Below are 24876 nucleotides of genomic sequence, written 5' to 3' on the forward strand. Positions count from 1 at the left end.
GAACCAATTCCGATTAAAGTAGACATGCTGATGACTGATGGTCACCATCTATCATCAAATGTTGACGGGCCGCACTTATTTGTTCAAAGTAAGATCAGAATGGAGTGCCACCATTCATCATCTCCTGCCACAGGAAACATTTCTGCCAAGTTTTCATTTTAAAATGAAGCAAATTAATGAGTTTAAGCCTGATGACTCCCGACACTTTGATGCTACTTTGATCGGAATTGGTTCGGGAATTTGATCGTCTATCCAGGGCTTTACCTGTGAGACACCTCCAGTGTGTTTTCATTCCAACTGATTCCTCTGTGTTTTTACTTTGGGTTTCAGGCATAGGAGAGGGATGTGGCTGTTCGCTTTTCTGGTGGGCTCGGTGGCAGGAAACTACCCGGTGTTCGACGCGACGACCCAGATGAAGAACCTCCTCGTCCCGGCCGATCTACCCGTCGGCTCCATCATCTACCGACTCCGCGCGACCGACGCCGATCGGGACCACCCCCTCACCTTCGACGCAACAGGTATACCACCGCCACCTTCCCATCTTCATCACGTTCCAATGTTCCATATGAGGAGAAAACAACCACCGCAATATCGTCGTACCTCGGACGAAGTGCGTGACATTGCATCCACCTGCGATGCATTCACCCTTATCTAATTTCCTAACCTAACCTAACCCTAACTTAACCTAATCTAACCTAATCTAACCTAATCTAACCTAGTCTAACCTAATCTAACCTAATCTAACCTAATCTAACCTAATCTAACCTAATCTAACCTAATCTAACCTAATCTAACCTAATCTAACCTAATCTAACCTAATCTAACCTAATCTAACCTAATCTAACCTAATCTAACCTAATCTAACCTAATCTAACCTAATCTAACCTAATCTAACCTAATAGCTGGGTGGATGCATCGCAGGTGGATGCAACGTCCTGAGCCCCCTCGGACGTAAGGGCCAGTGGCGAGGCGTGAATGGTCGATTTTCGACTTTTCCCTTTTGAGGTTATGGTACAGAATCGATTATTAAGGTGTTCGTCGCTAACGCCCTGTTTATCGATCCTTTTCCATAAGTGTAAACGGTAGACCATGCCACGCCACCGGTAAGGGCGTATCTCAATTTCCACTTGAGCCCTGTTTCACACAAATTTTGCGTTTGCGTTTTTCAAGCGTCTGAAAATTTTTGGGGGAAAAATTCACGATTTTCTCGGTAAATTCGGTTTTTATCGAAGGGAACTTGGCAACGTTTGAAGGCTCATACGGCGTTCTTCCTCAGCACGGCAGCATTTACGGCCTCCTCTCCTCTGGAAGGCACTGATTTCGTATGAACAACCTTAATGAATTATTATAATTTTTTTTTTTCATGTCTCCAGATTACGGAAGTTACGTGATTCGGATTGAGAACCTGCCTTGCGATCGGAACGTGACGCACTGCGACGCAAACGTCTATCTGGAGAGAGTGTTAGTGCCCGGACAGGTTTTCAAATTTCGGCTCACGGTGAAAGATACGAAAGGACTCACGACGACCCTTCCCGTCTCCATCCACGCCACCAACGGCCGCACTGACGTCACCGCCATCTTCCCTCACATCCCAGGCCTGATCGTTGTCCCTGAGGTTTGTAATCTGTTATCAAGTAAATTAGGCCAAAGTTATACAGGAATTCGATATTTATTGATACTGTAGAGTCTCGATTATCCGCGATAATTGGGACCGCGAGATACCGCGGATAATCGAAAATCGCGGATAATCCGAATCTACGCAAGACGGCCGGAAAAAGTCATCGGGAAGACTGCATTATAAAGGAATCAGTAAAGACACTCACCACGCATTAGAAAAGAATATAATTATTAACTAAGAATCAATTACCGTTATCTGTTTAACAAATTAAACTTTATTTCTTGAAGAAAAAAGGTTTTCCCAAGAGCTGAAAGTGCTCCGACCCATTTCTACCTTCGTTTTTAACACTCAGGTAACAATGGAGGCCTGCAAGTGCACATACAAATAGAAAGATGGTTTTTCCAAAGAGGAGAGGAATGACCCCAAATTTCTCCGTTCGGTCCCGGTCGCTTTCAAAAGAAATAGAACAAGTAAAAAAAAGTCCGCTCCACAGACCGCGGATAATCCGAATCGCGGATAATCGAGGCGCGGATAATCGAGACTCTACTGTATGTCGTAGGCAGTCAAAAATCGCCGGCTATTTGCAAGCGGCATGCGTGTCAATTAGTCCAAGTGCAACAATCCGCATCGACAAAGTTTCATTGGTAAAAACTTCAAAAGCACGATCGGAGCAGGGAGCGCCTTCAAATCCCGGCGATACGCTCCGCTTTGCTAGGCAGTTAGTTTAGTTGCCTACTCGAACCAAACCCAACTAAGGTCACTTATCTCACTACATGCACGCGCGAGGGTGCTAGCTGGTACCATGCATTCAAGAAGAAGAGGAAGGAGGAACAGAGGAAGAAGAAGATTAGGAAGAGGAAGTCGGTTTGAATTCCAAGCACAATGAGCAGTGCTCTCTATCTTGTTTCTTTAATTCTGAATTTTTACATCTTCTTATTCAACGCAAGAATGCAATTTGTCGCCAACTGCTACTTGCCTCCGACGGATACATTAGTATTGCATTTTTTTGTGGCATTGGTATCGTTTTTATCAGTTGCGGTGTGACAAGAAATATATTATGGTAACATCATAACTAATGGCGTCCATGACAGTGCCGGTTATCAAAGCTCTAATTAAGGTAGTAGTTAGGGTGGTAGTTAAGGGTACGGAATGCGATATCACAAGGTAACAGAGGCGTCCCTCATCACCCCTAACTTTTCAAAATACGCCAAAAACTTAGGACAGTGCGACGCGCACAACGCACATATATGAGATGAAAAATATGATAGTTTCAGTTTCACTAACTTGTTGATAATTTTTCAAAATTTCTGAACTTTTTCTGCGTGTTCCATAAATAGCGTAGTGCATCTGTGTGGAAGGTTCTGTCCCGTAAAATCGCAAAAAATGCCATGCGTTCAGGATCGCGTAATAGAATAGAATATAAGTATGATTTCTCCTCAATATAAGTTAAAAATTGCGGTGGTGTAAGCGTGGAAAGCGGATCTCTTTCCGAGGTTCTCGAACTTAGCAAACAAGAGAGCTTAACGCAAACGAACACAGCCGAAATGCATATCTCTGTTCTCATCTAACGGGTTTTTCCAGTGAAATAGAGAGTTGAAAGGGAAAACTGAATAAAGACGTTATTTTCAAATTCTTTTCTTTCGTAAGGAACGCTTCTCTCCCTCTTGTCTACAATTTTATCGATTCTATGTCAAAATGAAGGGAGGTTTCTTCTTGTGTCTGCCACATTATTGATTCATTGCCATACGTAAAGAAAAATGCATGCATAAGCGTGTGAATTGTACCTTAAGCAACAGACCGCATCGTACGTTGAATGCAGAGCAATGTTTGTCAAATTGCAGTATATTGTGGCTGGGAGAAAAGCTTGTGCAACACCTGGTTTGTTTTACAGTCGAGGTCAACTTTCATAGTGATCTCGACGCTAGATAAAAAAACAGCTGCCAACGCTTTCTCTCAGGTTTCACAATCAAGTTTTATCTGTTTTCAGTCAGTTTGGAAGGTATAGGATAATTGCCTGCCGAAAAGGAGGCCGGTTTCGTGCGTCTCAGATTCGTGTTTCAATGGTCGTATCTCATGTATTGGCAAAAAACCAATAGAATTTTCTTCGAATACTAATTTTCTACGTCATGATCATTGGAGATATTTGGGTTTTTAAAGCGCTCTCTGATCAAAAAGTTGTCTCACTTTAAGCGGATTTCAAATGGTAAATTTCACCGAAGGGTAACACAAAAGACAGGGTATCAAGTTTTGTCGATGTTAACTGATTATTGATAGTTGATCGAAAGCTCATGACGGCAGTGATCGACAAATGATGTTGCAATATAGCGTTTTTTCAAAAATTATCTCTCAAGTTTCATTGATCAAACCTACTGACTTGGATGATTTATCGAACATATTTTTTCATTCTCAACGTGGTATCTTGGTCATGTTGACAGCAGCGTCCTAATGTGAGCATTTCTGCGCGATGATTGAGTTGCTGCATATCCGAAAACATGCGAAGGTGCATAAATTTTCTTCAAATTCTACCGTACGACCGTACATGCCCATCCCATCCGCGTTAAAAGAGAATAAAAACTCCGGTGAAATCAAGGAACCTCTGAGCAGGATTGCAAACATTTATCAAATTTTCTCTGGATCGGATGCGATATTCTATTTGCTGATACTTTACTTTTAATTTGGAGATTTTAAAATACATATTTCAGTAGAAGTTAGCAAAATTAAGCGGCCTCTAATATTAGTTTTTATTGTTTTTTCCAATGAAAAGCGAAAACAATCTATCAAAAAAATTTGTTCAATATTTTGATGTCTGTTCACCTCTCATAGAGATTCACCTGAACTTTCTGTACACCATTTTACATTATGTTTCTCATCTACCACCGTCCGAAAATGAACCTAATTAGATAAATTTTGCATGCGAACACCCAATCAGAAGTTTTTTTCATCGAAGTGTCACGTGGAATGTGATGAACACATAGAAAATTTCAAAAAGCAGCTTGTGAGTAAAAAATTAAAGTCCCGGTGTTTAAGTCGACATTGACTACATAGTAAAATATTGAAGATTCGTGAATGAATTTGACAACCCAGCCAGTCGTTTAAAGCCTTGACAAATGTCGAGGATTATTGATAGACTTCATGAAAAGCAACAGCTTCATTATGGATGCCGCGAACATTTCAATGGCTTTACGGCCCTTTCAAACGGACTCCCCATTTTCCTTCCAAATGAATGATTGAATCTGATGTGTTGCTTATTTGCTAGACACTTAAAATAGGTACTAAATAACCGCGCCTTTTTATGACTGCCACTCACCTAAAACCCTTATTTTAGTAAACTGTTTTTGCAACGCAAGTAGGCAATTTGACTCCAAGCACTCACAGTAGAAAATTTTTTTGCGATCTACTTTTTTATGAATTATTTTCGTGGTTTTCTTAGTGAATGTATATACTTACCGAGCTTGTACTTGTACTTGCCTAAATGTTCTTTACTACACGTACCTAAATTTAGTCTGTAAAATATGGTCTACGTACATATGTAACTGCTATGCGTTAAAACACATAACAGCTTTACGCAGGTATCTGTCTGAGTATTATATCTAGGGCAGCCTCTTACCATATTTTATCGTGCTCGTTTTTCCTTTTCAGTACACTAACATTTAAATCCCATAATCCTAATCATAGGTATACTTTTTAATTATATTGTTTCTTTCATCAATTTCACCTTTCCCCTTTAATAATTCCTGAATTTTTATTCACAGAACACAAAAGTTGGGACTGAATTAGAGTACGTGGTTGTTCGAAAAAACTTGGAATCAAAGAAACCTGCTATGTTGGAGCTATGGGTAAGTTAAGTTCTTATCTATGGTGATGAAAGCTCTTCCTTTAGTAAATGTAATCAGATACTATTGCCTTTTGTGTCGGGCTAATCAAGTAACATCATAAAGCAACATTCTCAGTTGTAAATCATTCTTTAGCCGGCCGCATATGAAGCGAAATATTGCATAACCCAACGAGAAGTACTTAACCGTCGAAATGATTATGATGGCTTCACATGTGAGGCCTGTTCCATCGCACCAAGGAAAATCTGAGAAATATTTATTATGTCGTGATAATTACGGGAATATCCGGGTTTTAAGTACAGAGATTATGATAAAAGAGAACATACGCTAATGCAGCGAGGACTTTTATATTTTATTACATTCACGGATCTTCTCTTTAATTTGTAAAAATATTTTCATGGTAAGTCCATTATCAGTTATCACAGAGGGAAAAATAATTATACAACATGAGCAATAGTCTATGCACACAGGCTCCTCTGTAAGAGCTTAGCGAACTCAGGTGCCGAGGGTTTCCGTCAAATGTTTAATCCTTTTGGCGTATCGTTTTCTTTTTGTAATTTTTCAAAATGGATTAGTGATAATTATAAACTTAATGATAAGGTGAGTAAAAATGAAAGTTTCATTGCATGTAATGACAATGGGAACTTTTTTTATTTCAGGGCACAACAGAGTTCTCCTTCCGGCAGTCTCAACCATCAAAAGACACGACAACAGGCATTATTCTCCTGTCACAACCTCTAGACTTTGAAAGACGAACAATGTACAAGCTTTGGGTATTTGCAACGGTAAATATGTGCAACATTATGCAACATCTTAATCACTATCCGATAGACTGCTTTATTTTTACGATTTCATCATTTTAATTCCGATTTTCAAAATAACGTTATTACTTGTTGTGATAATGACGTCTAAAGAAAAAAAAGGGTGGAAAAATATATATCACTTAAAATCTCGATTGTGGTATTGACTGACGCCGAAATTTATTGAGAAAATAAAACTAACCGAAATTTGGAGAGAGTTTTGCATCGAATTTTAGAGAATCAACTTTAAATGACAAAAACATTACAGCGATGCGCACTGCGCAGCGATTTGTTACTTTCCAAAATCCACAATAATGGTCTCTTTTTTTAAAAAAAAAAAATTACCGATATCATCATAAAATTTATAAAGATCAATTATGTTTTTTTTTCTCTCTTTTTTTCTGTTATTTAATGGCTTTGTGTCAAGCACCTGCAGCCAACTTTAGACTAGTGTGCGTGTTTCGAATTAATAATTATGTTTGAATTAGTGAAAAAAATTATACAGAAAAGAAAAAAAAATCAACCGTTGGTTCTGTTTTTTCAGACTCACGAAACCTATTCCTGAAGAAATAGGTTAGATAAGGTAGGCAATTCCGTTTTATTTTTCGAAAATTTTGACAAAACTTTAAAATACTCGAGCACTTTTCCAGGATATGGCGGTGGAGGTGGGACGAGACTCACGAAATATTGCTGGTTTCGAGCTGGTGATCGTCGTTCAAGATGTACAAGATACTCCTCCAATTTTCCAACAACATCAAAATCCCGTGACGAAGTTGAGGAGCTCTTTGAAGGAGGTAAACAAAGTTCAAATTTAAAAATATGTAAAAACAACTCAATAAATTAATGGAGATACAAAAGGCACCATCATGAAGGCTCCTCGTGAAGTCGTGAGTGCGTTCCCCTGGGCACAGTACGCAGCACTTTTTACACAATCTTGTGAGATAACTATTTTAACTTGGATGCGATGCTCGGTTGCATAACCTTCCTTTTGAAGGCATTTACGAGAGTCGGTAACCAACGGTAGATCCTGATCTGTGACTGCTGAAACTAGCGAATTCTCGTAATTGCTCATGCAATAGTGTTGATAATTTGGACCGCGTTTAACAGAAAGGAACCAAGCCACATCAGCTATTGCCAAATTAACTGGGCAATTTAATTTTTTATGTGAGAACGTTATTGTGGAGATTCTTTTGAAAATTTTAAGGAATTTGCTTCTCACCCTGGAGAATTTTCACTGAAATTTACACAACAATCCGCATAACCGTTTTCATGTATAAAATCAAATTGCCGAATCAAATTTAGCAATAGATGATGTGGCTTGGTTCCTTTCTGTTAAACGCGGTCCATTCAAGACCTCCTTCAGAAAATTCGAATGACGTCGGACATTTTCTGTTTTGAAAATGGACCAAATTTTGCAATAAGGAACCACTATTCCTGGCTCATTTTAGAAACAACATATATGCCACTGATTTCTCTATGCAGAAAGGTTTTTTTTGTGTGAGGGCCTAGAGATAGTGGCTCCCTATTGCAAAATGCAATCCATATTTCCCACATCGTCGAAGATTATTTTGGTTTTTCATTGATGGCAGTGTCAACTGGGTAGGGTGACGTTTCTATATTAACTTTTAAGGAACACTACAGTATGTATTGCTCTTAGATTGCGTTTGAATTCAATTATTCATAATAAAACTTTCCATTTTCAAACGGGTCCTCCTCACGAATCTTCTAAAAATATTTTGAAATTTGCAGCCTCTAGAGATATGTTTTTAATGCTTGTACATCATGGAATAATGTGCTCTACAAGCACTCGTTTTATGTATTGCTCGGATAATATTTTTTCTTTCGTCATTTCATTTTTCATCGTGTTTTATATGTATTTCTTTTTTCTTCTTTGCGGATTTAATTACAGGGCGATTTTGTAACCCGAGTCACTGCTATTGATGGAGACAGAGGCACACCAAGACCTATCAAATACGGTTTAGTTTCTGAGGGTAGTCCGTTCACCGTATTTTTTAACATCGATAGAAAAACAGGTAACATTGCAAATTTTGTCTCCGGCAAAAGTAAGTAACAGATCCTTTTCCTCCGGAATGAGCATTTCATTTTGTAAAAAAAATTTTAAAAAAATAAATACAAAAAATTAAACCTTCATTGAATGAAAGTGAATTTCTTCATCGGATGATTCATTTGTTAGACCTTTTTCAAAGTATCCTCCATACTTCTCTTATTTTCAATGCAAAGCTTCAAGTTTTTCCCCATTTTCAAGAAAATCTTTTTCTAAAATTATTGTGATTGGAATAATAGTAAACTATGGTTTAGACGGGACTGAACTCCTTTGTGATGATGTGTTCTTGGAAAATTTTCAGGGGATATTTTTCTAGCAAGGCCGTTGAAGGAACTGAGTGTAATTGCCCGCTCACACCAACCGATTTTATTGAGCATTATCGCCGAGGAGGAAGCTACAAATCCTAAAGAACCACCTCCACTTTCCTCTATCATGACTATAGCGTTACTCTTGGGAGAAGCTGGAAACACCCCTCCTTACTTCGATAATCCTAGGTAAACTTTACGCCCAAACTTTGATTTAAATTTCCTCAGAGAGAAGATTCGTTCTTACTTATTCTGATACATAAATTTAATTTTTTTTTAAAAAAAGTTCAAGCTTAAAGTATTATCTAAATATGTAGCGATTTCAGATGCCGTCCCCACAATTTATCTACTCTTTGTGCATAATGCAATGTATTTTGCATGCACTTGCATTCAAACATAGACGAAAGAGCCAAAAATGCGTGATACAACTGTTTCATTGCCAAGGTAGGCCAATTGTACAACCAATGAGTGGAAGGAAAACTAAGTTGCACGCTGGTTGGTTTTGTCTCTCTCAGGCTTAAATAAAATTAAGGATTAGTGCGTTCATTCTCATGGAGAGAATCTGAAGGGAGCTGTAATATTTTAAAATCATAAGATCTTTATATTTTCATTTTGCATATATTAATTCAGTATTCACATGGAGGAGGGTTGTAGAGTATATTGTCAAGGGAGAATATGTATTTTTAACAAAGAAGGGAGTTGCATACAGTCTAAATTTCAGAAAATGTTTTGTACATGTCGATATGCATTGACAATTTTCTTAAATTTGACTTTCACACTGTTTAATAATTTCAGTCGATACATTTTAGTGTTTATGAATTTATAAATAGACGTGTTTTTTGTTTGCCATATCCGACGGCTCTTTTTAAATTTGGATAATTTATAGCTTTAATTCATCTCCCATATCATACGTGTATTACTATTTTCAGTTATGTTTGTCGTCTGGATGAAAATAGTTTGCAAGGGACAGCTCTTGTATTCAGCGAAGCGTATTCAACACAAGTTCATGATGATGATATGGTAAGTTGAAGTATACTTGATAATTAATCTCTGCGCAAGCGATCTGTCCTTGTGAATTTACCGTGCATTTACATTTTGGGCTCTCGCATCTTTGATGCAAATAACCCCGGAAATCATCTAGACAGAGGAAAAAATCGCTCAGGATTTTTTAATTTTTTTTTTATCATTCGAGAACCTTTTGTGAAAACGGTAATATTCATTTGCAAGATTTACCATAGATTTAACACGTGTTTTTCCTAATGGTATGTGACGTGGTTTTGAACATCTCTATCAGAGGCACCGCTGCGCTACGTGTAGATTTTAAACATATTTTTGCTTAAAATAATGGATCAAAGCAGATCATAAACTTCTAAAATGAAATGCACCTCACCTCGTCAAAATTTCATGTAAAGCACTGGTGGCTCCGAAAGCATAACTTCCGAAGTTATGAACTACCCAAATTCAATGGGTAGTATAAATATTGAAAATAGTCAATATAATCTATCTTTCTACTCGTAAGAAGTACCCCAGTTACTGCAAAGTAACTTAGGAAGTGGTCAGCAACACTGAAAAACCAGTCAGAAACTTAAACAGAGCGATGCTGATCAGTATGAGTGCAAACAAGTCTTGTGCGCCTTCGATTTAGCGTGTATGCATCTCAGAGATCCTTCAAGTACGAATAGTTGTATCCTAGCGCCTTCAAATATTTCGCGTCATTCGTTAACCAATCTACCATTTGAAGTGCTAGTTTACGTGTCACAAAATTGTTCTCAGAGATTTGGTGATACGCTGCTTCCATAATGTTGGTTAGAAAAAATCTGTTCACAAGAAAACTTCTAATACAGTAGGTGCATAAAACCACTCACGCACCGGAACCGGTTGAGAGCGCATTAGACTACTCGACAAGGTACGAATTTAAGTATTTTAATGTATGATTCCCCATTAATTTTTCACGTAGAACACGATTTGCGCAAGGAAAAGTACTAAAATTAACTCCAAACCGAGATATTATTCATTATCATTAGTCAGAAGCGGATCCAGAAAATTGGCAACACTGGATTCCCCCATTCAACCCTATGTAAAATAATCGATTCTCAACGGAAGCACTGACCCCTCTAAGAATCGATACATTCTCATAGGTTTAAATGAAGAAAAACAATTTTGCCAGTTTGCTAGATCCGCCGATGCCATTAGTCACGAAGATGTTTTTCCTCCGCTCACATAAGAAACAAGAGCTACTTGAATAAACAAAACCGCGCAATACAACGATTTTGGCAGGTTTCTTGATTGAGCAGTGCTTCTTTTCCAATATGTGTTCTTTAAAGTGTAAAAAGTGTGCGATAGCAGAGCCAAACCGCTGATATTGAGGTTGTCATATTTTCATGCCGCCAAGACTGTTTTGGTAACGTTTAGTGTGCGATGCAACTCTCACGTAGATTTTTTCTCCTTCCTTTTTTTTTGGCGAGCGGTAAGTTTAAATTTATGCATAAAAAACGTTAGTATTTTTGTGAGGAGTTACTTGTAGTAATTTTCGGTAAAAATCGTGCTTCACGAGACATTTGATGAGAAAAAATATATCATAATGCTTAATTCACACCTTGTCTATTAGTTCATGAACTCTTTGGAATTCAGAGATTATTCGTCCGCGGGATTTATTCGCATAAGCAGATCCAACGATTTGGCAACACCGGATTTCCTCCATTGAAATCTATGATAAATAATCGATTCTTGTCGGAGCACCTGGCCCCTCCAAGAATCGACACATTTTCATAGGTTTAAGTGAAGGAAATCCGGTGTTGCCGAATTGCTGGATCCGCCAATGTTTATTCTGAAAAATGATCTAGGACAATGCCCGCTAATTTGAGTTGGGATAAACTTGATGAGGCAACAAGTAATTCAGCGCTTTTATTCTGGCTCTGTCTCATAGTTCAGTGTTTTTATCTTCAGACAGAATCACAGGTCAAACTTTTTTCCTGACTAGACATAAAACCGTAGAAAGTTCTGATCTAATTATCTACTTATTGTTAGTCACTTGTTTCATGTTCCAGGGCAAGCAGGGGGTGTTTTCTTTATCTTTGGAGGGCCAGAACGGAACATTCGAGATAACGCCAGGCGTGGCGGAGCGGCACGCGAACTTTATGATTCGAGTCCGCAACAGCGCCCTCTTAGACTACGAACAACGCCGCTCTATCCAATTTATGGTAAAAAAAAAGAAAAAAGTTTTTTTAGGATCCCTTAGCTCGAAACACGTTATTCTTCCGCAAAGAGCAGAAGAAAAGAGCAAACAGCACAAAGCCATTTAGAAATGAGACTGCCATTTTTTCTCACCCAACTAAAAAAATCGTGAAATATATATTTTCCCTCGAATATTTATGCAGATATGAATTTTTTGTAGTTCCTAAAAGAACGCATCAATAAATTTTTTCCAAAACCTCAGTTCAGGTAATTGCATTTTGGTAAACTGTCCGGAATTTCAGTTTCTGAGCCAAAAATGTCGGTACTATTACTTTCATTAAATAACTCCTGAAGTCGAGGTTTATATCACAGCAATCACACAGACATTCTCTTGAATGCGAGTTAATGGTTAAACTGGTTTGCGTTTGTTGCAAGATAGTGGCCAAAGAGCTCGGCTCTGAAACGAAGCCGTTCTCGAGTAATGCATCAGTACTCGTATACTTGAACGATGTCAACGACAACCCACCGCAGTTCCTCAGCTCGCGCTACGAAGCTCAAATTCCAGAGAACATAACTGCCAACACTAAGGTTCTTCAAGTTAACGCTACGGATAAGGACGAGGGTAAGTCAATGGCTAAAGCAACAACAGTAAAGGACCTCGTATAATGCAGGCAACATTTTCAGTGAAACGATTTTTGTCGACTTGGGTGGAAAATTGGATGTTCAGTTTTCGACGACCAAAACTCTCTACTTGGTGAAAAAATGAACTGCGAGCGATTTCGTTCATTTTTGTGCCAGTTTGTCGCTCCTCTGACGTAAGGGCATATCTTCATCTCCACATGAGCCTCTGAAAGCACGGAGTTATACGAAGAACTGGGCTCAAGTAGAGATTGAGATACTCTCTTACGGCAGAGAGGCAACGAACTGAACGTTTAAATGAAGAAGAAGAAAAAAAAAACATTAGGAAGTGGCCCGACGAACTTTATGTGACAAGGTGGAGAAATGGTGCTGGGTCCACTCCATCTCGCGGGGGAAAACAAAGCCAAGAAGTTCCAAAAATTAAAATTAGAGTCAAATGAACGTGTAAAGTTGCATTATATCCCGGCGGCGGCGCGCTACCGGTACGAAACGAGCATTGGCGCCTACAAACCTAACAGGGATACTTCACGCATTGCGCAATGCTTGAAGTATCCCCTTAGGTTTGTAGGCGCCAATGCGCGGTCGCGTTGGCTGGCCGCCTCAAGCAACTATTTTATAACAGAGATGTTGCACGGACGAAATTGAACATACTATTCAACATACTAAGAGTGACAGGCATCCCTTAAGAATACGGAGCGTTCCTCGCAAAATAAATCAAGCTACTACGGCACAAATAGAGAGTGTTAGTCCAAAAGCTCACTAAGTCCTAGCATCCGTATTTAATAATGTTTAGCATGATTTTTGAATTTCATTAGGGAAAAAAGTGACTCGATTTAGGCAGAAACATTCTTAAGCATGCCGCCTAGAAGATTTTATTTTGAATCAAGAGTAAAATAGCAGAAAGGAAGCGGGTTTCTGCTTGATGTAATTGACTTTTCTAAGTAAGATCCCATTATTATCCAAAACAAGAGTACACCCCCGTGTCCGAGGTTTTACCCTGTTTGTCCCACAGTAGGGCAATTTTGAGTTTTGAACATGTGATAGATTATTATAACTGGACGTATTTCTGTCAAACGGAAGTAAGCGCCATAGGGAATGAAGGGTGAGGGGGCTTGGATTGGCGGTTGTTGCGGACCGCGATGCTCGTTGCGTCCTATACTCGCAATGCTTTTTCATTGCGCTTAGTTCCGTTTGACAGAACGCGCTATCCGGGATTCTGAAATCCTCCAAGGAACTCAAAGTGGCGCTTAGTTCCGTTTAACAGAAATACGTCCAACTTTTTTCAAAATGTAGTTCAGAACTGCAATATTTAAATCGGCATAACTCCGGTTCGGTACGACACTCTTGGACGTTTCTCGTCGCAAATTATCCTAGAATACTTCTTTATGCTCTGGTTTCAATAACTGAAAGTGGAATTTTTGTAATCTGAGGTCCCGTGATGAGTCACATTACTTGATCATAGCCTGTGTCACACTATCAAAACTAGCCATCAAAATATCAAGGTCAGGTGTTGTGATTGGCTTATTCGATGACTTGGACCAATCACAGCTCTTGACCTTTAAATTTTGATGGGGTATTTTGATAGTGTGACACAGGCTTATTGCGAGAGATTAGTAAATGACAGTAGTGCCAGCATAATAAATTGCCATTGCACCACAGTAAATTCCTGCGACTTATCGTTTTATTCTGTGTTTCAGGTGCTTTCGGAAGTGTTCGGTACACAGGGATTCTGGGCTACAAAAACACGTCTCTCATTCTCGATCGTCTGACCGGAGAAGTCAAAATATCGTCCGACAATCACGGGTTCGACAGAGAGGAGGCGCCAGGTGCTTACCTTTCTATTAAATTATTATCTATTGTGATATTGGTGGTTTCAGGGATTTAAACCAATGTGCCCATAAGCCGTGACCAAAATTAGTCCGTCTTGTATAAATTGACTTAGAGTAAAAAAAACCCAAGTAGAGTTAGGTAAAGAAAATATTTGAGTAAAAATTGCATTTTATTCAATAATTGTGCGATTTTTTTACCATAAAATTGCAATATTTTCACATCAATTTTAGCGGGTTTATACGATCAACAACATAAATTCCACGCATCAAAAAGATGGGCACTTTGCAATTCGCAGACTAATTGCGACTTGCGCACTAGAGGACGATTAAGCCAGACCGTCCAATTTTTTTTCTATGCAACATGGACTTTCATCAAGCACAATCAGTTACATCCAGAGAATGATTTGGAAAAATTTCAACTTTGCCGCTATTATTACTGAAGAGTCAAAATTCAAGAATATGTTTAATGACATCATGGTGATTGAGAGACTTAGATTTTTAAATTTGCATGTATAACACGGCAAAAAATTACAGTAGATTTTACCATGCTCTTTGAGGCACAGTGACACACCATGCTTAAATCTCTTTTGAGCATACACTCCGTGCGTTATCGTTCAACTTCGAGCCCATCATTTTCTTGAATTCATAGGTATGTCACTTAATATGTATTCATGATGAATCCTTTGATTTCAAAGCGAGCTTTACCAATACTTTGATTTTGAAATGTCTGATGGCTCGGCTAAAGGTTGAAAGTTGAAACAACATCGCGACGTTTTCTGCATTAATAAATTAGGGAATATTTCTTTTGATTTCACGAAGTTGACTGTAAAAAACCTTTGTTTATATCACTCCAGAGTTTCATTTTTTCATCGAAGCACGTGACATGGAGGGAGTTGGTCTACGAACGACAGTGCCTTTCATCCTTCGAGTAATTGATATCAACGATGAAACGCCTACCTTCGAAAAGAATCCCACTCAGTTTATACTAACACCAGATCTGCAAAATTTTTCTGAGAGAGCTTTTGTTAAGGTGAGTGCATTGTCAGCTGTTTTGCGAGATTATCTCTAATAGATAAATAAATTCATCCATAAATTACGTAATGTGATTCTTCGATTTTGACACCCCCGCCACCCCTTGTATGCGTCGACGCTGATCCGACATCCTTAAAAAAATGACGTAAATTTGGCCCGACCTCCCTCCATTTTCTTTAAAAAAAGAGAAAATTTTCTCACTGAAAAGAGGGACTTAACTTCTGTTAATTAGTAGGATCTGCTTTCAAGACAAAAAGAATTAAAACAACAGCATATGAAACTTAGAAAGAAAAGAAATAAATCGGAAATCTACTATTCATACTTTTAAATGACTCTGTACTTGATACCTTCACCTCTTGTCACGCACAGTCACATAAGGATTAAGACCCACCAACCCCCTAGAGCGTTACATAATTTTTGGACAGCTAAGTCATGGACTGGCCGGTAATTTTCAGTGAATTTTAATCTGTTGTTGATTGAACGAAGCTTTGAACCCAAAATTTCAATTTTTGGTTTGCTTTATTCTTCGACAAATCCAAAAATTTTATCCGAGATTGAAAATGAATTGATGGAATCTAGAAACCGGCTTTTCCTTGACATTTTCGCGAAGGAAATGTGAAAAATGATGATAAAAGTTTACGATGTGGAGGATTAATTGTGAACAGTGTAATTTTACCTATTGCACCATCCCCATATTCTTTGCTATAGCTAAATTTTACGGTAAATTATCATTTTCCTTTTTTCCCGTCAGAATATGCCTCCCTCAGCTCAAGCCATCAAAATCTCATGATCTCTCTAAATGCTTGATTTTACAGGCAATCGACAAGGACGCAGAATCACCTAACAACGTCGTGAAGTATGAGATAATCAGTGGAAATTACGAAAATAAGTTTGCGTTGGATCCGGACACAGGTGAGTTTTCCTCCCTCATATTATGCCCCCTCAATTCAAAATGAAGTCTATGGATACTCAGAAATCTGTCCTCACATGTGCATTTTTTTAAAAAAAAATCATTTAAACAAAATGTATAATTATTTCAATCATTCAGTCGAAGGACCATTCATTTTGGGTCAACAATAAAGTCCTTCATCTTCAAAAATTAATCAATCATTTAAAAAAAAAAAAAAAAAAAAATTAAACAAAATTCATAATCAATTCAGTCATTCAGTCAAAGGACCATTCCTTTCGGGCCAATAATACATTCCTTTTTATTCAAAAATTGATCAAAAAAAAAGTTCTTACCTCTTAGTGCGCAAGGAAACCTATCTTATTCGGTCGTTAATCTTCCATCCTTTATTTACACGGAGAAATCAAATTCATGGAATATATATTTTTGCAGGTGAACTGACCGTCCGTAATCCGTCAAACGATTTATCCAGACTCAGAAGACGACTAAAACGACAAGCGAACCCTGTAAAACCAACTGTCCAGGTTCTCACCGTGCGAGCTTACGATTTAGGTAAGCTTACATGACGACTGCAAAAGAGTTATCACCTTGTTTGGAACAAACCTTTGTTTGTCAAAGAGAACAGGGGAAATTGCAATGTTTCCTTGCCCATGTTTCTCGTTCCATTACCCTGGGCAATGGTATAGACGAGCAGAGTAATTTTATAATCTTAAACGGTTTTTCTCAAATCCACAAATGTATCACAATAATCCTTCGTCTGTGCTATCATGTATAATGGAATGATTGATGGCTTAAGGTGATTTGATGGACGACGCACGGTGGATCCAGTCAATAGGAGAGGCCGGACAAAATTTAGAAACTTCAAACGCTTATAACTCCGTCTATACGAAACTTTGAGGTTCTAAAAGAGGCTCCATTGGTTTTCTCGTAAAAATTTCCTTTTAAAACACCCCTAGAGTTAAAATATTATGGAATAAACATCAAAATTTGCAGTTTCGGTCAAAAATTTCATGTCCGACCTCTCCAATAGATTCGATCCACAGTGCGACGGTTCGATGGTGACTTTGTGTCAAAACGACTTGCGATTTATCGCATCGATTGGCTCCATTTTTTCAGCTACTCGTCATTTTTCTCGAATTTTGAGATCGCAATTCTGTTGTCAGGAGACTAAAGAATTCACTTAGGTACCAATTTTGACGAACAAATTCAACGTAATACAGGCGCGGTTTTTCTAGAGGAAAAACATCGCATTCGATACTGATACCGCAACTGCACTCGAATACGATATTTTCTCTCTAAAAAAACCACGCCTATATTCGTTGAATTTGTTTGTCAAAATTGGTAAGTGAATTCTTTAGTCTCCTGACAACAGAATTGCGATCTCAAAATTCGAGAAAAATGACGAGCAGCTGGAAAAATGGAACCAATCGATGCGATAAATCGCATGTCGTTTTGACACAAAATATAGCGTCCATCGAATCACCTTAAGTCGAACGGAGAGTATCATTGATCGCGACGTTGTAAATTGCCGCTCATATTTTATTTTTAAAGGAAAATAACCAACATTTTTCTTCAAACTTTTTTCTGAATTTTTTTTCACGTACTAAAAAATATTTAGAAAATTTCATCCTGACATTTCAGCTGGTTTTCTCTTAAAAAACGAAACTCACTTGAATATTTTGAAAATAATGTAGTAGTTACTACGGATTGAACCGAAAGCAAAAGTAAGTAACTAAGCGAAAAACGTGTAATAATTTATGTCAGAAGCGGATCCAGCTATTTGGCAACACCGGATTCCCTCCATTTAAACCTATGTTAAATAATCGATTCTTGTCGTAACACCTGGCCCCTGTAGAAATCGATACATTTCAATAGGTTCACTGAAAAAAAAAACTCCGGCCGTGGGTGGGAGCCTTATTATGGGCTATATAGACATACCGTCCGCGTTCCGGACTTAGACGCCGAAAGTTTCGGTCATCGCAACCGGAGCAATGGAAGCGTCGGCTCCAGCACCCGGAACTTTTGGCCTCTGAGTCCGGAACGGACGGTACGTCTATATGACCCGTAACTTTTTTCCCAGTGTTTAAATGGAGGAAAATCAGTGTTGCCAATTTGCTGGATCCGCCAATGCATTTTGTGTGCAATTTCCCATTTGTATTACTTTACTTACTCTGTACGACGGGTTGTTTATTTCAGGAGTGCCTCATAGGTCGTCGACCTCTCAGATCAGAGTTTACCCGGCAGACTCTGGGGCTAGAACAATGTCGTTCATCTTGCCCGGGATTAGCCTCGATTGGCGGGCCACGGAGGAGTTCCTCGCTGAACTGACGGGGGCTCGAGTCTCCATACATAACATGCAGCCCTACTACAACCCCCCTGGCAATCGCGTCAACAGTTTGCCCCAGAACGTTCCTCCGCCTAATGCAGACAAGTATGAATTTCAATTGAACTACATTTTGCAATTTGGAACTATAAATTCTAGCCAGGTTTAAAAACAACGTATGTGTCATTAGTTTCCCTTAGCACATAAGTGTTTTTCTAGAAGAGCCAGAATTTATAGTTCCAAATTGTAAAATGCAGTCCAATTTAATGAGCCACCAAGCCAGATAAGACAAAAAAAATATGCGCCAGAAAAGGATAACTACTTTTAAGGGAAAAGTAGAGTCCACTCCAAATAAGTTTACCCACTTTTATCAATGGTGGATTCAGCAAATTGGCAACATTGTCTTTTCTCTATTTAAACCTATGAAAATGTATCGATTCTTGGAGGGGCCAGGTGCTCCGACAAGAATCGATTATTTAGCAAAGGTTTAAACGAAGAAATCCGGGTTTTTTTTCAAATGCTGGATCCGCCTCTGACTTTAATACTGCGACAGATGATCTTCTGACGTCATTTTAGCATGAAAAGTAAATGCGAGAATCAATATGACGGATCCTTTGTCGCAGTTTAAAAGCGCAAAAAATTTTGGCGGAGACTCCACGAAAGCTGCTGGATCCATTTCTAATTTTCTTACGATCAGCCGGCTACCATTATATGAGGAAAAAAGGGAAATGTACTTATCTATAGTAATTTTTCTTTTTATCATTTTAAATGGCAGTAATCCGTACGGAGCGTGGACAAACTTAATGTGTAACACGTTTAAATACTCTGACTCCGCGAGTTAGATCAATCGCGCCTAACACAGTGTGGTTCGCCCGGAACGCATATGAGCGCCTACAAGACTGTGGGAATACTTCACACATTGCGCGTTCACTACGGTGCGGCGGTGCGGAGCGCGGATCGGTGCGCGCTGCGCGCTTCATTCGTTGAAAATGTGTAGTTCCTCGGAACCTGCGGAACGCGCAATGCGTGAAGTATTCCCACAGTCTTGTAGGCGCTCATATGCGTTCCGGGCAAACCACACTGTGTTTGGCGCGATTGATCTAACCCCCGGAGTCAGAGTTTTTAAACTTGTTACTATATTAAGTTTTCCTCGGTAGCGCCGTAGACACCATTTCCGACCGGTGCGCACCGCGAGCCTGCAACCCTAGGATTGAGGGACCTCGATATTTTGCATCCCTGAATGATTTCATGGTCTGTTCAGTCAGTGATGTATGAGTTAGCCCGTCTTTTCCTGATCGGCAATTATTTTAACGAGAACCTCTCTACACCGAGGAATTCGGCCAGCCCCTTGAGTTCTCGTTATTGAGAGGTAACTGTGCTAATTATTTTTTTGGGATGTTATCGTTGACCTATACCTAAAACTCGTGTATACTGTCCCCATCGCCCCATAATTCTTCCAAATGAGAAAATCGTGTGCACTGTGACTCGGCTTGGACACGTAAGGGTTAAGTAAGGCAATAAGTGAATGTAGTTCATTGCAAAAGATGCAATACAATAAAAAATGTACATCTAACTTGTTTTAAGACTAGTATAGCTCAACCAAGAAGTTTCCTAACTTGCATTCAGCACCTCTTTTTTCACACTACGGATTAGGAAACTTTTTGCTGCAATGAATATAAAAAAAAAAAATGCTATTATACATTCATCAAATTGATAGATTGTACCTCTAAGCCTGATGCCATTATGTTTTAGATCTGTTGTGCGTGCAACGGTTTCTTACTACCCCAATGCTGTTGTTGATGTCAGTCACTTACAAGATCGTTTTGCAGTCAATAAAACGGCTGTTGTGGTTAATCAAACTGTGGTAAGCTTTAAATTAGTTATAAAGGTAGAATCTCACTGCACTTTACAGGGTTCCTCCAAAACATCAATATACGGAGAATTTAAAATTTGAGAATTTTTTCCCCCCAAATCCCAAAATTGAATCATTTCAGCCAAAAGTCAAATCATTTTGTTGCATAGAGTGATTTGTAGAAATATTCATTGAATGATTACCAAGATAACAACGACCTTGGAGATAAAACGAGTTACAATATTCATTCAAACCGTCCTTTTATAGTTACTTCAAACAAATTTCTGACAAGTTTATGACTATCGGACGTGACTCAGAATGTTTTCGTTTTCATTGACATTTGAAAACTATTTGTTTAGAAATTATCAGTTCCAGGGACTCAGAAAGTTCTTACCCTTTCCATTTTTCAAATCAGCCAACTCATCTTAAAAACCCCTTTTCCCTCAAAAAAGTCAAAGAGATGACTTTTTTTATGGCCCTGCACGTATATATTGCCGCGATTGTGCAAAAAAACACTTATTTTTACCATGATTTTATGAAAAATCCTGACATAATTTTTGCAAAAATACGCGAGGTTGCCGACTTCCCCAATATAAAACACAGTTCTCGGGGCCTTCCCATTTTCACACGCAACCGGTCGCAAGGTCGAAAAATGTTTGTACCCCTGATTAGTTAATTGATCGACTATCGAATAGTTTTTATGAGTGCTTGCACGCCCAATATGTTTATGTGAGTCTGTTAGCTTCCTATGCGCCCTTTTCTTTTCAAAACGTAACTCTTTACCAGTCTGATTCTAATGACTTTTTCCCTAAGAAAGTATGGAAATAAAAAATATCTGCGACTTTAGTGGCTCCCATTTAGGTGTATTATCCCGGGTTTGTCCATGTTCAGAATGAATAAGTGTTCCTTAACTTATACCAACAATGGAGATGTTGCATGTGTGAGGGATTTGCGATTTGACCATTGTTTCTTATGTAAAAGTTCGCAAGTAACACGATGGTACCACTGGTTTTCTCTGAAATCATCTTCCAAGCTCAAAAAAAGCTCTCAAAGTGAGGCCAAAATGGAGGGGATATCCCACCCTACCCTGAGAGTCCACCTCTACATCAAAACAAACTCTCCATGCAAAGATAGGGAGCAAATACATTAGCAGGGTTGCCGTGTTTTCAGTTTTGGAGTCCCCAAATAAAGTGGCAACCCTACTAATGTATTTGCTCCCTATCTTTGCATGGAGAGTTTGTTTTGATGTGGAGGTGGACTCTCAGGGATAGGGTGGGATATTCCCTCCATTTTGGCCTCACTTTGAGAGCTTTGTTTGAGCTTGGGAGATGTTTCAGAGAAAACCAGTGGCACCATCGTGTTTCTCGCGAACTTTTACATAAGAATTAATAGTCAAATCGCAAATCCCACACACATACAACATCTCAATTATCCATTTTATATGATTTGCCACAATGCTTTAATGATTAGATGTGATAATGAAGTCTCTCTCTTGATTTTTTTTAGCAAGAATATAGAGCGGAAAATCAGCTTCTTTTCTGGTTACTCATTCTGCTGGCACTATTGATCTTACTGGCACTACTCTCGTTTCTTCTCTGTGGACTTTGTCCTTGCTGTCCACTCTACACATTTTTTACCAGGTAGTTTTCGAATTGGTTTTTCAAATTTTCTCTTCGATTAAAATAAATTGTCGTGGGTATGAGTTGAAATCATCAAGATAAAATAAATAGTCAAATAAGAAGAAAGTATCATGTGCATTTAGACAGTATCATCAGTTGCTGTGGTGGAACTATAGGATCATGTCTAATGATAGTTGGAGCATGTTCCACTTTCATGGAATCATTAAAAGGTAACAAAAATAATAAACTTTATCGAAATTATTCAAAACCAGCAATGTCGTGGTCTTCAACCCCCCCCCCCCCCTCCATCCTATCACTCCATGCACATACGTATTCCCAAGAATAGCAAAGAGAGGTGAAATATTAGCACCTGTTCAGTTTACCCGGTATACTAGAGTGAATAGTTCCCATCCACTTTTAAGAGTCGTGTAGATCGGAAATTTTCACAATCTAAACCTGTTATGCACTCACGATTTGTATGAAAATGTTCACTTTCTCATTCTGGTATTTATTTTAGAGCTTATAAGTAATTATACATTTTGATTGTAAATTTTTATGTACTCATCATTTGATCGTTTTGTTTACACTTGGTTACATGCGAAGACAGAGGAAAGTACAGTCGGCAGACTCTGTAGAAAAAAGAAGATTTTTCCAAGAATCCAAAGGAATTCAAGGTAAAACATATTTCATACACCAATCACAACTGTTTCTTCTTATCTAGCTCAAAATTAAGGGGCAAAGCCCGAGGACACACAAATGCGATGATTTCTTACTGGAAGTCCACGCGGGCAATTGCAGACCTATGGTCCTGAGGCCCAAGGTGGCAATGCAGGCTTACGGTCCTGAGGCCTGAGGTGTCTATGCAGTCTGCCCAGGTAAAAATTGGCGATACGAGCTGCGTTTCAAAATACCATAGGAGTTCTTATAGCCGACTAAAGAAGGCTATTGAAAATCATATAGCTGACTGTAGAAAGCGGAGCAAATCATATAGCCGGGCTATACGAAGCTATAAAAAAGTATACAGTCGGGTTATAGTTCCTATCGCCGGGCTTTACACTTTATCGCCATTGGCTATAAAAGGCTATAAGAAATTGTGTAGAAATTCGTGTGCTTTGGAAATCATTAAGTTTGATACGGAACTACCAAACACACATATAATATTGATATTTGATATTTACAAAACGCACATTATATTTTCCTTTAAAACATATTTTTTTTTTTCTTTTTTTTTTTTTCTTTTTTTTCTGTCAATTAAAATGAGAATAGTCCATACAGTGTGTGCAAACATTTCAAAATCATGAGTTGAAAACGCTGACTCCGCGAGATTAAATATTAGAGCCTAACACAAAGCGGAGCGGCGGCGCACTGGCGCCTACAAACCTAACAGGGATACTTCACGCATTGCGCAACGCGTGAAGTATCCCGTTAGGTTTGTAGGCGCCTATACGCGTGTCCCGCTGGTTGCCTGCCGCGCCGCAACGCTTTAAGCAACTATTTCGCGTCAGAGGCGTTGCAATGGAACACACATTCTACTGCCAATTTTTACTAGGGTGTTTAGGAGGATCAAATCATAAGATTTGCTTTAAATGTTTAGTATTAATTTTATTTGATTAGTGGATTAATAATTATGAATTTCGGTCCATAATCATCGCTAAAATTAAGAAAAATATGATTTTCCCAAAATTTTGAGGGGCCGTGGTTCCAAGTGTGGACGCTATTAGGAAAAAAAAAAACTTTTCAGAGGCAGCAAACCTTAATTTGACCCGTATACGTATAATATGCTCCTGCTATGAGATCCGTACCTTTGGGACATCCTGTAGATTCAAGACTTCCGGGAAACCGGGAGGGGAGACTATGAATTGGGCTGAAAATGAATGGTTTTTGTGCGTGTCCAAAATATCGAGGGGATGATCGATTCTCAATGGAGGTGTCTAAAAGTTTATGAATTTCGTGTTCAAGTTGAACTACTGAGTAAACTAAACACGAAGCTTTCAAGGTTCATAAATCGAACAATCCGTGGAGCAGGTATGACAAAATGACCTAATCTGCAAAAATACATCGGTTTGAATACAGCGCTAGATGACGTCACTGGGCGGTACATTTTTTTCACTTTATTAAATACAGTTTTGTACTTTTTCCCGTAACAGATAAAAATTATTAAAAATACTGCGAAATCAGCTCCTGGACCAATCTCAAATGAGGGGCTTGGAGGACAAGGCGCTTAAGTGCAGTTTTTGCAATTTCGAGAAATACGAGTTTGAAGTTTCGAACCAACATGGATCCATATGGCGGAGAGAAAGCTCCAACTGACTTTTCGATGCTTAAAAATTGGAATTTGGTAGCAAACTTTTCTCAGAATATGCATTAAGATTAGTTTTACTTGAAATCATGAATACCTCAATTTTTCAAAAACTGCGCCTTGTCCTCCAAGCCCCAATAAAAAACTTGCGTGTAAATTCTCCATTCCGAGGCTGGAAACCTGATTTCCACCGGGTACGATTTCAGCAGCGGAGAGCGAGGAGGGGAAAGAGCCGCCCGTCTGGTACTACAGCCGAGGGCGGGGGCGGCGGAAAGAGCCGGACCCGGCGTACATCCTGGTGACGACGACCGGGCAAGCGGCCGGGACGAGACCCGGCTCAGCGGGCCGGACGAGGCGGATGCCGATGTTGGTCGACCACGGGCACGGGGGTGGGAACGTGATCTACGCGCGGGAGCCCCACCAGCGCGGCGAGCAGATCTACCTGGAGGACCTGGACGAGCCCGAGTTCCACGTGCTGGACCCGGCGCGGCTCCCGAACCACCACAACCACCACAACCACCACTCCCGGCTCGAGCTGGAGCAGGACTCCTTCCGGCGCCACGGGGAGCGACTCCTCCGAC

The 24876-nt window shown here is 39.2% G+C and overlaps 1 protein-coding gene across 1 annotated transcript in view; it reads left to right on the top strand.

Annotated features, from left to right (window-relative positions):
- LOC140225779 (cadherin-86C-like) overlaps positions 1 to 24872 on the top strand; it is a gene marked incomplete at its 3' end in the record, with an annotated part of 43406 nt that extends 18534 nt beyond the window's left edge. The window contains exons 2-20 of the mRNA XM_072305690.1: positions 331 to 518; positions 1374 to 1615; positions 5371 to 5454; positions 6111 to 6236; positions 6902 to 7045; positions 8161 to 8284; positions 8618 to 8810; positions 9551 to 9641; positions 11669 to 11821; positions 12231 to 12417; positions 14132 to 14260; positions 15118 to 15293; positions 16111 to 16207; positions 16635 to 16754; positions 18399 to 18633; positions 20278 to 20389; positions 21884 to 22017; positions 22600 to 22670; positions 24502 to 24872. Of these exons, the coding sequence (XP_072161791.1) occupies positions 344 to 518; positions 1374 to 1615; positions 5371 to 5454; positions 6111 to 6236; positions 6902 to 7045; positions 8161 to 8284; positions 8618 to 8810; positions 9551 to 9641; positions 11669 to 11821; positions 12231 to 12417; positions 14132 to 14260; positions 15118 to 15293; positions 16111 to 16207; positions 16635 to 16754; positions 18399 to 18633; positions 20278 to 20389; positions 21884 to 22017; positions 22600 to 22670; positions 24502 to 24872 (2964 nt within the window). The remainder of the gene's footprint in view (positions 1 to 330; positions 519 to 1373; positions 1616 to 5370; positions 5455 to 6110; positions 6237 to 6901; positions 7046 to 8160; positions 8285 to 8617; positions 8811 to 9550; positions 9642 to 11668; positions 11822 to 12230; positions 12418 to 14131; positions 14261 to 15117; positions 15294 to 16110; positions 16208 to 16634; positions 16755 to 18398; positions 18634 to 20277; positions 20390 to 21883; positions 22018 to 22599; positions 22671 to 24501) is intronic.
- Positions 24873 to 24876: the final 4 nt, after the last annotated feature.

The sequence above is a fragment of the Bemisia tabaci genome, unplaced genomic scaffold (assembly GCF_918797505.1).
Source record: "Bemisia tabaci unplaced genomic scaffold, PGI_BMITA_v3".
Lineage (NCBI taxonomy): Eukaryota > Metazoa > Arthropoda > Insecta > Hemiptera > Aleyrodidae > Bemisia > Bemisia tabaci.